Source organism: Tetrao urogallus (assembly GCF_951394365.1).
Source record: "Tetrao urogallus genome assembly, chromosome: 7".
NCBI classification, from domain to species: Eukaryota; Metazoa; Chordata; class Aves; order Galliformes; family Phasianidae; genus Tetrao; species Tetrao urogallus.
The window spans coordinates 32,955,225-32,968,912 of record NC_136820.1 but is presented as its reverse complement, the minus strand read 5'-3'; the positions used below and the strand labels follow the sequence as shown (position 1 = coordinate 32,968,912).

At 33.8% G+C, this 13,688-nt stretch overlaps 1 protein-coding gene across 1 annotated transcript in view; it reads right to left on the bottom strand.

Annotated features, from left to right (window-relative positions):
- MALRD1 (MAM and LDL receptor class A domain containing 1) overlaps positions 1-13,688 on the bottom strand; it is a gene marked incomplete at both ends in the record, with an annotated part of 206,527 nt that overhangs the window by 25,432 nt on the left and 167,407 nt on the right. The window contains one exon of the mRNA XM_079538377.1: positions 11,982-12,048. Coding sequence (XP_079394503.1) covers positions 11,982-12,048 — 67 coding nt within the window. The remainder of the gene's footprint in view (positions 1-11,981; positions 12,049-13,688) is intronic.

The following is a 13,688-nucleotide window of genomic DNA, read 5'->3' as shown; positions in this document are numbered from 1 at the left end:
ACTTCTCTGGGACCAGAGGAGAAGAAATAGAGCTTCTGATCATAAATAAAGAGTCAAGGTTAACTGCAACAGAGATAAAAGGCCACATATGTGAGGACAAATTGGTAAGGGGACAGAAGTGATTAAAACCTTTTTATCTCTACCCTGTAACCACTAGCTACACTGCATTCTCCCTATTTAAATATGAGGGCTGCTTTACAAGTAATGCCTCCTAATTCACTGTGTTATCCCTTGACATCAGAGGCGGATATTCATGGTATGGCAGTAGAGATGGAACCCATCAATATTCTGTTACATGTTGTTGCCGTGTGACAGGTGGCAGCAGAGAGGCAGTCTGACAGAATGGCATCTGACATGGAAATCCATTACATTGTATATAGCGCTGATTATGAGAACATTTGATAAAGAGACAGATCTAATAATACCTGATTTCCTATGAGTTTATATCAATTCAGACAATAATATCACTTTCCTCACCACATCTTCATGCTTTCCTTCATCTTCACCCTATTTCTTCTCTACAGCTCCCTTATAAAAGCTTGTAGCGCTGGACAAGTTAGTGTGGTGCCCCAAAGTAAATGAGTGTTATTTTTGCAAAAACTGTGGGGATATTATATTTTTGACATTTCTGCTTTCTCCATCAAGATTGGTCAAAACTGTCTTACAGACTAAATATTCATTTGGGTGCAAATAATTGTGCACGAAGAGAATAGCAGAGTGGTCATGTTAACCTTGTTTTCTTAGGGTATCAGGATGAAAAATTTTTAAAGAAAGGATTTCTCTATTCTGTCTATAGTGTCCAATGTCCCTTAAGACTTGCATGTCCCAGTAACAGTCTTAATAGACATTAAATAGACATTATTTTTTGCATAAGTCATTGTGTCCGACAAGAATAAAGGATGGCTCACAGGTTATGTATTATAAGCCACAGACAGCAGTCTTGTGCTATAGCTGAATCTTACAGACAGAATTTTCTGCTATGTGCAAACACAATTTTAACTCAGGAAGCTATCAGTGTACATGGTGGCACGGTGAGCCAGTTCCCAGGGCTTTGGTGATTACCCTTCTTCCTCACTACTCCTTTCCTTCCTTCCCTCCCATCATCTCACTCTTACTGTGAATTAGTAATGTTAAAAATCTTGTAGTCAGACTCATCCCAGAAGTGGATAGGAAAAACAATGCCTTTGTTGTTTTTTCTTTTTTTGTTTTTTTTTAAACTTATCTCTTACATGGTAAGAAAGCAAAGTATCATCAGTATTTACACCTCTCTGCTCATTGTCAATAATGTGCTACTTTCAATTTAATTTTCAGTTCATCAGACTGTACCTCCACCTTTATCATCTACGCTTTATTTCAGTTATTAACAAAACATATTCCTCTTTTACTTAAAGGTCTTACAAATGTTTTTAGATCACTAGGAGTTCTGCCAGTTTAGAAACACTCCTACATATCCCCACAAGACAGATTTCACTCCTACACTTCCTGACCCTGAATCTTCTTCCAAATTCCTCGTCCTACCTTAGCTTAAGTGAGAAAGATGGGTATGGAGGACTAAGCTCTCAACTCAGGCCGATCTGATGAAAGGTTAAGTTAACTGACATGTAGGACAGTTAATTATTTCCATTTGAATTCAAAAGTTATTTGGAATAGGTCAGAGCAGATTTTGACCCAGACTTACATGTGATTAGTCTCTCTACAGCTTTTATTTAACTCTAAAATATCTTGACTGGATAGAAAGCTAAAAATTGAATTCTAACTTTGATTAAAATAAAAACAGATTAGCTATTTGTTTCTTGATTTTTTATAATAAATAAGAATTTTAAGGGAAGAATATTATTTTGGAATTCTATGCAGCAATTTTCAATGTTTGATTCATAAATATATTTGCAATACTTTATGGACATACAAGTTTTCTCCTTTAAACTGCTAAAGCTCTGGCAGACTTCCATTACAAGGAATTAAATTCAGGATCTTTTGCACAAATATCCAGGAGAGAAAGGAATGCTGATAATCCACTTTTATGTTCAAAGACTTTAAAGGTCAGCAGTTAGATGGGGATATAATCACAAACAGTGGAGCAGATAGGATTTCTGAAGTTGGAAGAGTTACAGTGCTATCAACTCATAACAAACTACAGGTTATAGTATTTCCTAAGCTTCTCTACTTGATTTGGTTTGAAATTTCAATGAAAAAACATCTTTCCCATTATTTTGGACAGGCAGTAAATATCACAAAACTAGTTTGCACAATAGTTCTACAAGGCATTTTACCAAGAGAGAATACAAAGCAAAGTTACAAACAAACAAACAAACAAAAAATCCAAATTATCAAGCTGTTCTAAATAAAAATGAAAAGTAATGCTTGCGTCACCAGTTTCACAGAAGAGATACTTGACATATTACTTGAGAAAAAAAAAATTGGACCTGAGGAAACCTCAATATCAATATATAAAGACAGCAATAAAGAATAAAACCAAGTCAGCTTTGTTTAGAGTCTTGAAGAACATTAATTTTTAAAATTGGGAGACACTTTCATAAATATTATTAAAATTATTCATTCAATATTCTAAAATGACAAATATTAATTAAACACATAAAGCGAAAATGAAGGAGTGGGCTTTGTCATAGACTTCAAATCAAGAAGAAAAACCCACAAATCAGTAGTCAAATATTATCTTTAAGTAGCTTGAACAGTTCAATACTGTGATGCAATAGTTTTGCAGTTCAGAACACCAGCACCTAAAAGTTTAAATCTGAATCTTAAATAAGAACTGTTTAGCAATAAATTCAACATTAAAGAAAAAATGATGTCCAGAATTTCTTTAAAGCAATATCTACAAGTATTCTTAAATAATTTATAAACAGGTTTGAAAGACCTTTTGGTAAGACAAGTACAAAATCCTTCCTAACTTACAGAATTTTGGTATAAGTTTGGCTTTTTTATTTGTTTGTTTGTTTTTTTTTTTTTGTTTTGTCTTACTCTCCACTTCAAGGTGGGAACAAGAATATTTTGCATCAGCTGAAGAATGTATCCAATTATTACTGTGGAGTTTCCTGTAACTATAATCCTCTTTTAGGTTCCAGAATGAAGCTAGACATATAAAGCCTCTGCAATCTATGTCCTAACAAGTGTAGAAACAAAATTTGTCATAGATATATAAAAATTGTATAATTCACAGAGTGATACCTGAAGGATCTACTTAATTTAGTAAACTAAGGCTGTGTTCTATTTAGTTTTGACTTCACCGTTGAAATGTTGCCATTATCTCGGATTATTCAGACTTTTATCAAGAGGTTAACATGAGATCAACAGTGTTCATATAAAAAGTGTTTGTATGTATAAACCTTTAAATGGCTTTATTAATCTTTGAGGTCAATTATTTTGTTTTTCCTGAGAGCTTACTCTTCTTTTGTACTACTGTTCCAACACATTTATTATTTTTTTTTCCTTTCTCGAAAAATAAACCTTGAGATCTTACTTTCCATGAGAATTCAATAAAAACAGCCTTCCTGTTGCTCTGGTCACCCACCCAGCAAAAAGGAAGTTAAACTGTTTGCTGACATTTCTCTTATGGTTTGGGTTTGAGCTTTTGCCCTTGAGCCTGCTGCCAGAATTTTGACTTGCACAGACAATACTTTGTGGGTGGTGACTTCATTGGTAACTGAGAGCTAAGAGCTGGAGAAATATCCTGTGTGTCATATCTGTGGTGATTAGGAAAGCATTACTGGATCCACACTATTAAAGTTACAACAGATGTGCTTATTTTGTGGTAACCATTCAGTGGAAGAAAGCTTTTCTCCGGCCCCTAAACCCCAGCTTAGTTAATCAAAAGGAAGTTAAGCGAATGCAGCATTTTTCTCATGACTCTTCATAAACACAGGGTTTCAAAATGAACGTGGATGGAAAGGCCAATAATTCCTCCATCCTATGTCATCTGCATATAATTGTGGTTTGCCTGAACTTGATGAAAGCTCAGGATAATTGTCTGCAAATATCAGAATTGTTTAGAGAGCTAACATATCTGTATCAGTTTCTGTCTTAGCCATGGATTTCTTGAGAAAATACAATGGAATGTTGATACACGCACTGCGTGTCCTAGATCCAGTTGTGGAACTTCTATTAATATCACTGATGTTTCTCTACAAGGAATTTAAGTCACAGTCAGTCTTAAAAAAGCAGAAATGGACACATTAATCAACATTTACATACAGCAAGCGAGAAGCAATTAAAGATGCAGAGATGCTCGTTGCTATCTAGCCTAAAGATATCTAATTTAATCATGTATATGTTCTGTGATGCTATAAGCATGAAAATAACCTTTACTGAATATTCTTAACTCCAGTACTTCATTGCTTAGATCTAGCAGAGTTTATTCATATGCTGTGTATCTGACACGGCCTCTTTCCAACACTAGTCTTCCAGAAGCTTCAGTAATATTAAAACATAAATAGCAAAAATGTGCAATTTATTCATTCCATTTTCAACTCTTAATATAGTAATAAAAGAAAATATAAATGCTCTGCAAGAACTTGTATCACAGTCCTATATTTTAAAACCTTTTTTTTTTTTTTTTTCATGAAAGTGATTATTTCAGGATATTCTGAAGTATCAAACATCCTGTGGGACCTTAATGCTTGTTTCTGCATTTAAAAAATACTATTGTAGGTTCTATGTTTGTTACTGTATCTGGCCCCTTTTTCATCAAGGCAAACAAAACTCCAGAGAGTCTCTTTCTTGAAGAGCTTGAAACAAACAGGACAAAAAAAGCTGAAAGAACACTTATAATCACACTATTGATGAAAAAGGAAGTCGAAGAGAGAAAATGAATGAATGACAATAGCGCGTAAGTAGTTTTGTGTCAAAAGTCTCTGAAGCAAGTAAGATAAGGACTATTGTGTGCTTTGGAGGAGCTCATAGTAGGAGTGCTGCACACTCTGGACTTCGAATTCCTCATTTCCAGACCTGTACTTTAATCTCCAGACTAGTTTTTGTAATTTCATAGTGAAAGGATGTGCTCAAGCACTTTTGTCTGTGGCCTTAGATTTTTTGCGTACATTTTTTTAAAAAGGTCCAGACACCCTTCATTCCAGACTTCATGAATCTGTGCCCAAAACTGTTCTTCAACTGCCCTAAAAATAACAATAGAGAAAAAAAAACGTTTCCATGTGGGTTCCTTGTTGCAGAAGAGTCAAAGTAGTCATAAGGAATGCATATACTGGCACAACTCTGAATACTTAGCTCCAATAATATTTGTAACCACTAAAAAAATGCCTTTTACAATTTCTTTGTGTGTCACCAGAATGCAAGCCACAGATGAAAGAATTTTCTGGCAACTGCTGTATTCTGGTAACATTAGAAGGGAGGCAGTTTTGGTACACTGGGTGGAAATACTTTTAAATAAAGGCACAGCTTATTTACATGATGAAAAATCAATTCTTGAATGTTCAGAAAATTATAGCTCTCATGTGAACGTATTCCCTTCATTGTGTAATATAAATATATTTCTGGTGTGTTTGCAGAGTGATAATCCAAACATGTCCTGAGGTCAGGGAAATTTGAGTGGAATTTCCTTAAAATTAAAACAAACAAGAATTCCAAAACTCAAAAAAGTACAATCTATGAATGAAAATAAATATTCTTTCTTTCTAAATATTGACTTTCAATAGAATAAATGGGATATTTTATTTCAAAATTACTTTGTAAGACATTTTTGGCTAGACAGATTTTTGCAGAATGCGTTGTTGAAATTTCTCTCTTGAGAATCTGTGCAAGAGTATTCTCATTTTCATTACATGTTCAGAGGGAAGGTTGAAAGGAGTAAAAGGCAACAATCCTCCAGATAAGTATAATTCCCATGTATAAGCAAAATCAAAGCAAATTATAATTTACAGAATAAGGGTTATATCTGCCTACCTAAGTAACATTATTACATTGCTAATATTCCACACAGTGAATGCAAATTGTTTTTCTCCCAACTCCAATTTGAAAGTAAAGTTGCAAACAAGAGTATTTAGTATTTATTTGACATTATCAAAGACTTCTTTTTCTAGAGTCCCGATGAACTATAAATTACTTTCTTGAGCCAACATAAGGAAGCAGAGCTTTCCTTCTGATTACTATCTCAAAAGTCATCAGCTGAGCTTTGCATGTTGCAGACTGGCCTGCATTTACAAAGGATTTTATGATTCTCTTCTGTAATTTTTATTTTTAATTATTCGTTGTACATTCTTCACAGTTAGAAGACAAAATATTCAAATAAAGATGATCTAGAAAATTTACCATATTATTTGCTCTAGCTTTTGCGTGCCAATACTAGCTGTGAAGACTTTATGCTACCGGAACAGAATAGATTATTAAAAAATAAAAGGCAAGAGATTGAAGATGAAAAAGTTGTAAAAGAAGCTCATATGTGGGAGGCAAGGCTGTCATACCAAGCTTTGATTCTCTGGGTTTATAGGTAAATCATCTATCTAATTCCTTCCTGTGCTAGTCCTTCTTTCATGTAGATTTGTAATGAAGCTATTTTGAAAGACATATCTCCTTTCTGTAAGTGTAAAGGATTATGCCAAGTTGTGATCTAAACTTTTACAAGAGTGCAGAGATCCTTTAACATATAGAAAATTTGCTATTTTTGTGCTCAGAACAGGCTCTGCTGTCCATATTAAATACTTGATTAGCATCTAGTGTTTAAAATATGTTTAAATCATAATTGTTAAATGAGAAATAATAGATGGAGTTGGAAAAAATATGAAGGCTTTGAAAACAGGATAGTAATTTAGATTTCATGCAAAAGGGGGAGCAATGAGTTGCAAAAGGAAAGAAATGATCAGAGCAACAGTCAGAAAAATCCTGCTTGCAGCTGCTTTGAGGAACATCAGCTTGACAACTCTGCAACATCCAGGCAAGGAGGGACACTGCTGAGGCATGAGATAAAGACAGCTTGTGCAAGAATGTTTGTTAAGTATGACATATTTGTAAGAATACATTCTAAAATGATAAATTGTCAAGGAATCTGTGAGGTACAGACACAACTTGCCTGCAGTTCAGAGACTGTAAAGTAGCTTGGTTGGTTAAACTAAAGAGGTTTTCTTGAGGACTTTTTCAAGACTACAACCTTAGTAACATTGATCTGGTACTGTGTATAGACTGTGTATAAAAAGGTGACTCAGATCTTCATAATCTTTTTTTTATATATAATACAAATATAATAGTCAATGTGCTGCCTCAAAATATATTATGCCAAACAACCTTACTTCCAACACTGGAAAAAAAGTGATGGGAAAACAATTTCAGTGCATTTCTATGACTATGTCAACACAACATTTTTCATATACTAAAATATTAAACAAGTTTTAGGAGATAGGATTCTTATTCCATATTCCTAATACCATATTAATAAGCTATTAATTTACAAAATTGATTTAAAAAAAAAAAAAGAAAAAAACTAAATAGAATCTTTTTTTCCACCTTTGTAAAACTTTTTAAGAATGGATGCTTAAAAAACTTCCACTGGCACTTCATTTTTCTTATAGACTACAATAAAAATAGAAACAGCCACTTCAATTGAGCTGGTAATATGAGTAACATAAATTTGAAAATGCAACCACCAGAGTAGAAATAATCATTTAAAAATTAGAATTTGCTCCGTACAAAACAAACATTAGCATATTCAACTCTAGGTAGCAATGCTTAAACAACATTTCATTCATCTACTACTCATGAAAAGTTGCATCAGTGTAACTCAGACATGCCAAACCTGCACGCTACATGCTCCATTTAGATGTTAGTAGTCATCTTTTTGTTAGCTTCATTTTAAAACACGAGTCAATTTTTAAAACTATTTGAACAGCAATTAAAAAATATTGCACAGCTTTCCTCAACAAGCTCAATGGAGTAGCAGAAAATAAAATAGTTAAGAAGGAAGACTGATGAAAGGATTAAAATACAAAATGGAAATGTTCTAAATGAAAATAAAATAACTCACATAGAAGCAAAAATACTTTTTAACATATTAAGTTAATGACCCAGAGTTTAAATTTATTTCATGTTAGAATTTAGGCAATCTTTAATCTTATCTAGCAATTAAACTAAAGAAGCCATCATTACATATGGTTGGCTCCAGTATTTTCCAACAGACACTTCACAAGGATTAGTTTATGTGCAATGCATGGGTTGATACACAGTTGATACCTGAAATCCACCCAAGGAATTTTTACAGCTTCCAAGCTACTCCATCACAGAAAAATGGAGAAACCAATTTGGGCTATTTCAGGGACAACCTGTCTGACTTCCATGTGCCTGCACAGAAGACAGTTAAGGCATAGCTTGCTTGAGAGTGGCTTGGTAGACATTCCATGACTTTCCACACATTTGGTATATGATTTGTGTTATCTGTTATTTAATCAGTAGATGCAAATCACACATATTCCAACAATAAAAGAGTATGTGTTCTGGACAATTCATTTTCCATCCACAAAGAGATAATATTTTTAAATCCAAATCACATCCACCATTTAAAAACAATCAAAAAGTCAACCTGCCACAATGTACTGAATACTAAAGCCTATCTGGATGACTGACATTTATTTCTGGAATTTTTTTCCATTTATTCTCTGCTGAGATCAATACTACAGTTATCCCATTAACCATATTAACATTACACTCTTGAAAAAATATTTCAAAATTCACCTACATCTTACAAATCAAACCATATGTTTGAAAGAAGAATATTTCTGTACATCGAAAACAAGACTTGTGGACTAGAAGTAAGTAAAATTATTTTGGCTTTGATAAATACATACTCTTTCCCTGCAGGATATAAATGTCTGTGTGGGAATAGCACATAGTTACTCATTCCCTCTTAGAGATGCAGCCTAGTAGCTGATTAGGGCAGCAGCAAACATGAAAAGATCCTTCCAAGCAATGAGAAAAATCCTCTATGTTGGTATGTACTTAAAATTAAAATGCATGGAGCTTTTCAGATCAGTCAACACTGCAAAAGCTGGCAAGAGAAGTTCAAAAGTTCTTAATTTAGTAGAATTTGCTGCTTTTAGGCAATCTCTTAGCCACCTAGCAACAGCACAAAGAGTGTAATTCTTGGAGACTTAAATTCACCCTGTTTGAATAAGAGGGAAAATTGCAAACCTGAAAGATAGCTTGAGGGCATTGTAAGATCAGGGAGTTTTGCGTGTTATATTGGGTAAGATGCATACCAGGATGCAGCTGGCACAGAATAGATGGTATCTGCTTTTCCTACCCAATTTATGGAATAATAGATTATCAAAATACAGTTCTCCACCATCCCCACCGTTCCTGCCATCCTCAGCACAGACCTATAAGCACCTCCCACAGTACTGTGGGAAAGTTCAAAACTCTTTTCAACATTTTCCAGAAGTCCCTACATCACGTACAACTTTAATGAAACCTTGTGCATTGCATCAGGTATACCCAACCTGTAGACTCAAGGTGCCTCATAGAGAGATCCCTGGTGGTGAGCTGATCCTTGAAATGAAGTTTAGATAGGTAATCTTAGTGTATGAGAATACTGAGTTTCAGATCACATAATGTCTCCTATTCTGTATTTAAATTTAGTAGGACTGAGTGTGAAAGGTAAGAAAGAATATCCTTCCTATCCTAAAGAGAATTTCCATCCTCTGGTACAAATAGTATTTGACTGGAAAAGGCACTGAATTAGTCCACTGTGACATCACTTAAAGTTGCATACACCATGCAGCATTTGTTCTTAATAATATATTTTGCATAACAGAAGTCAGCACATTTAAGACAAAATCAGATTCTGAAAAAAAGTCTCAACTACAGAAAAGCTATGCTTTTTATTGTAATTATTTGTTGTAAAATGCTGTAATTATGCTACTGAGAATAAAGTAATTTACTTGCCCTTTAAAAATAACCAGTTGTGATTACTATAAAGGGTTCATTTAAAGAATGAGAAATAAAAACTAGGGACAACATTGCCTCTAGCTTTTCTAAGAAGATTAAGCAATATCTGATTCAATTATAAGCTCGTAAAATCATTTTTTCCCCTAAATTTTAAAAGGGAAAGGCAACACTTTCACTTTTATCACACAAGCAAACAAAACAATTAATTTTCTGTATTTCAGGTCATTTATAAATACAACTACAAAGCTAACTGCAAATCTATGTATAATGACCCCTTGAAATTCTAGTTTCCACAGCTAAGTTAGCCAAATGGTATATATTCAATGTAATTTAAAAACTGTTAATAAAGATGTATTTTTAAGTTATATCTAGATTGTCTAATTACAGGGCAAGGAATGCAATTACATTTTCTGCGTAAAGATTAAAGCCTTCTTACAATTCAGGCATTAACAAAACTATTATTTCACTTTTGTATTAGTGTAACTACTCTAAATTTGGCATATTACACAGAAAGTGTTTCTATAAAAAGAAAGGAATGGCAAGCAATATAATGAGTTTACTGTATGTCAGTTCTAGTATATTTTATATGTGAATACAACTCATTAATTTTGTTCAGATGGTATAAGAGTTAAAATTATGCAGTCAGGTAAGAAACATCTTTATTCTGTTCTCCAATCACGTACCCCAAAAGCAGAGTTTTCAGAAAACTTTCCACCATTGCAACATGCAGTATTTTTCAAGCATTCTTGAATAAAGATTATCTATTCCTTCAACACAAGCACGTACAGCTCTTGGCACTACATGCGCTCATCACTTAAATCATTGCCATTTCTGTGCCTTCAGTCCAATTACCCATATATTGGATCAGGGTTTAATATTGTGTTCCCTATTTACTATCTACTATTTCAACTATTTTTTTATTTCTCTGGACAAAGAACCATCTGTTAATTTGGTTTCTTTTCATTTGCAAGACTTAACATAAATTCAATTTTTATAATTCTCTTCTATCCCCAAAATCTTGAGTACTCCCCTAGTGCCTTGTCCCTAAAAGCAATTTTCTTATTGATCAATAATTTAATCTTTTTAACTCTATAGCTATTCTCCATCCCTTTATTTTTTGCTGCCTATCCTTTGCATTTTATGTGCAATCTCCTTCATGTTTTTATCCCCCATTCTCTCTTTCTATTTCCCAGGAAATTTTGAAAGAGCCACCTTGATGAAACTCCAAGCTTAAGGCAGAGGTCATTCTCTATTCGATACTGTCAGAGATTCTTTGGGAAATCTGCATGCAACAACATTTTCTGAGAGCTAAGCGGAAAGTATTCATATATGAATGTCCCTGCCTGAATCGTGTATGAAAGTGCCTGTATTTGCTGCAGCTGTTATTTATAACATTTCTTCATCCAATAATGGATATATATCTCTTGAAAGAGTGAAGTTTTGCTTATTAATGAGTTACCTAGAGACTAAGAGACAAACTTGTCATGTTCTGACTAAGATAGATACCCTCACTTAGATACAGTCACTTCTTTAGTAATTTGGCAAATTCTTTGGCAAGATTCACTGAAGTACATGAAGGACAAAACTGTGATAAAGAACATTGTTTACTTTGCACTTTAAAAGTACCCTGTAATTTCCCAGTGGGGAACAGAGTGTTTTCCTGTGAAAATGAAAACTGTCAGATATCTTGAGACACTTTCTAAAGATTCTTATATTCCACAGCAGGACTGTATTCATTTTTTTTAGCAAGTATAAATCTTTGTCAATGATATGCAAATATATGCAAAAAAAAACTTTATACAAGAATAAATCACAAATTCGGGCAAGATGAGAATATGTTCTCCTCATGTGAGGCATGCAATCTTCACAGAAGCATGTTAAGTGCTGTTAAATGTTGATGTGAAACATGAGACAAAATGTAAGGTATCAGGCAAACAGGCTGCGTCATATATAGATGAAAGTTACAGAAAATTCTCTCTAGTAAATATTATTCTTTTCAATGTTGTATTACTCAGCAAATGTAAGAAATAATATAGACAAAGACTTGTCTTTCAACAGTCCCATTTCCCAGTGAAACTTACTGACATAAAGGAACATCATCTTTGATGATGCAGGTTCCTCCATTTTTGCAGTATTCTTCAGGACAAACTACAAACAAAAAAGTAGAAATTATAATTCAAATCCACCCTCTCCATACCTTCAAAATTATTATATTTGTCACTGTCTGATTTTCAGAATGGCAGAATATTCACGTTTAACATTTTGGGTGCTAAGTATTTCTGAAAACTTTTCCTTTAAACTTGACGATAAAAGTATAAAACACAAATACACTGAAATCAATGGAATCTCTAGCACTTCAAGAGAAATTGAACAGGCTTCTAATTAGTCTCAGATTGAGAGTTACATTTGATTCCAGAAAGGAATCTTCTGTCAATTACTAGATATTTTAACAAAACTATTAATATAGAGAGAGCCAAGAACTTTGAACTTATACTTTCATAGTATTTACGTCTACTTTATTATTGGCATTATCATTATTTTCTTGTTAGCTTAAATGCAGTGGTGAGAAAAGAACAAATGCTTTTTCATGTATCAACTTTCTAATTCACGATGCCTAGAATTGTAACACATAGAATCACAGACTCATAGAATTTACTGGACGTGGATTTAACTTTCTTCATAGCTACCCTTATGGTGCCATGCTTCGGAGTTGTGATCAAATCCACTTTGATAACATACTGAAATTTTAAATGATGCTGAACAATGTTTACACAACATCAAGGTTTCTGTTTCATCCTCTGCCCCTCCAGGTGAGGAGCATGGGAGCAGGCAAGAAACTAGGAAGAAAAGCAGTCAAGATCTAACTGACCTGTATTAACCAGAGAGATGTTCCATACCCTACAAATTTCATGTTCAGTAATAAAACTCGGGGGCTGTTTTCCAGGGGTTGCTATTTCTCAGGGATTGGATGAGCATCAGTCAGCTGATGGTTGATGATTGCTTTTGCAACTCTTGCTTTTATTTCACTTGCAGCCTGGTCTAGTATTAGGAATGGAGGTTGGTGGCTCTGCTGGTGGCAGGGGGACTGGAGCTTGATGATCCTTTAGGTCCCTTCCAATTCAAGTCATTCTATGATTCTATGATATATTTAGCTGTCCATTTATTTATTTACTGTTGTTAATTTTTTTCTTAACCCATGAACTTCCTCAGTTTTGTCTGCCCTATTCTTTTCCCAGTCCTGTGGTGGGAGATGAGCGGGCAGCTGTGTGAAGCTGAGCTGCCTACTGAGATTAACTAACAACACTGCTTTTGCGAAGAGTAAAGTGTTTAAATACAGGGATATATCAGTCATACATTGTTTCATTGCTTTTGACATGCCTTCTCATGGATTTCCAATTTGAGAAATTTAATTTTACTTAAGATTAGTTTTATTCCACCACTGTGAGAAAAACTAAAAATCAGAAATGAATCTCTTATATTTTAAATAATAACTAGTAAGATGCAAATACCTTTTTTTATTTGATGCATGACTGTCAAGTTTTATTTTCACTTGTTATTCTGAAATACTATAACAATGTGTAATCATAACACAGCTGTGAATATTCTTCTATGTTTTCATATGATATTTATGCTTTAAAAAAACAAAGATAATAAAGTAAACTAGGTGTAGTTCTTTAACTTTTGGAGTATGCCACATAAAATCATTTGCGGACATAAAGAAATATAGTGCTATTCAATGTAGACACTTGCAGTTTTAAGAAGAGTGGAAAGACAATCACTTAAAGGAT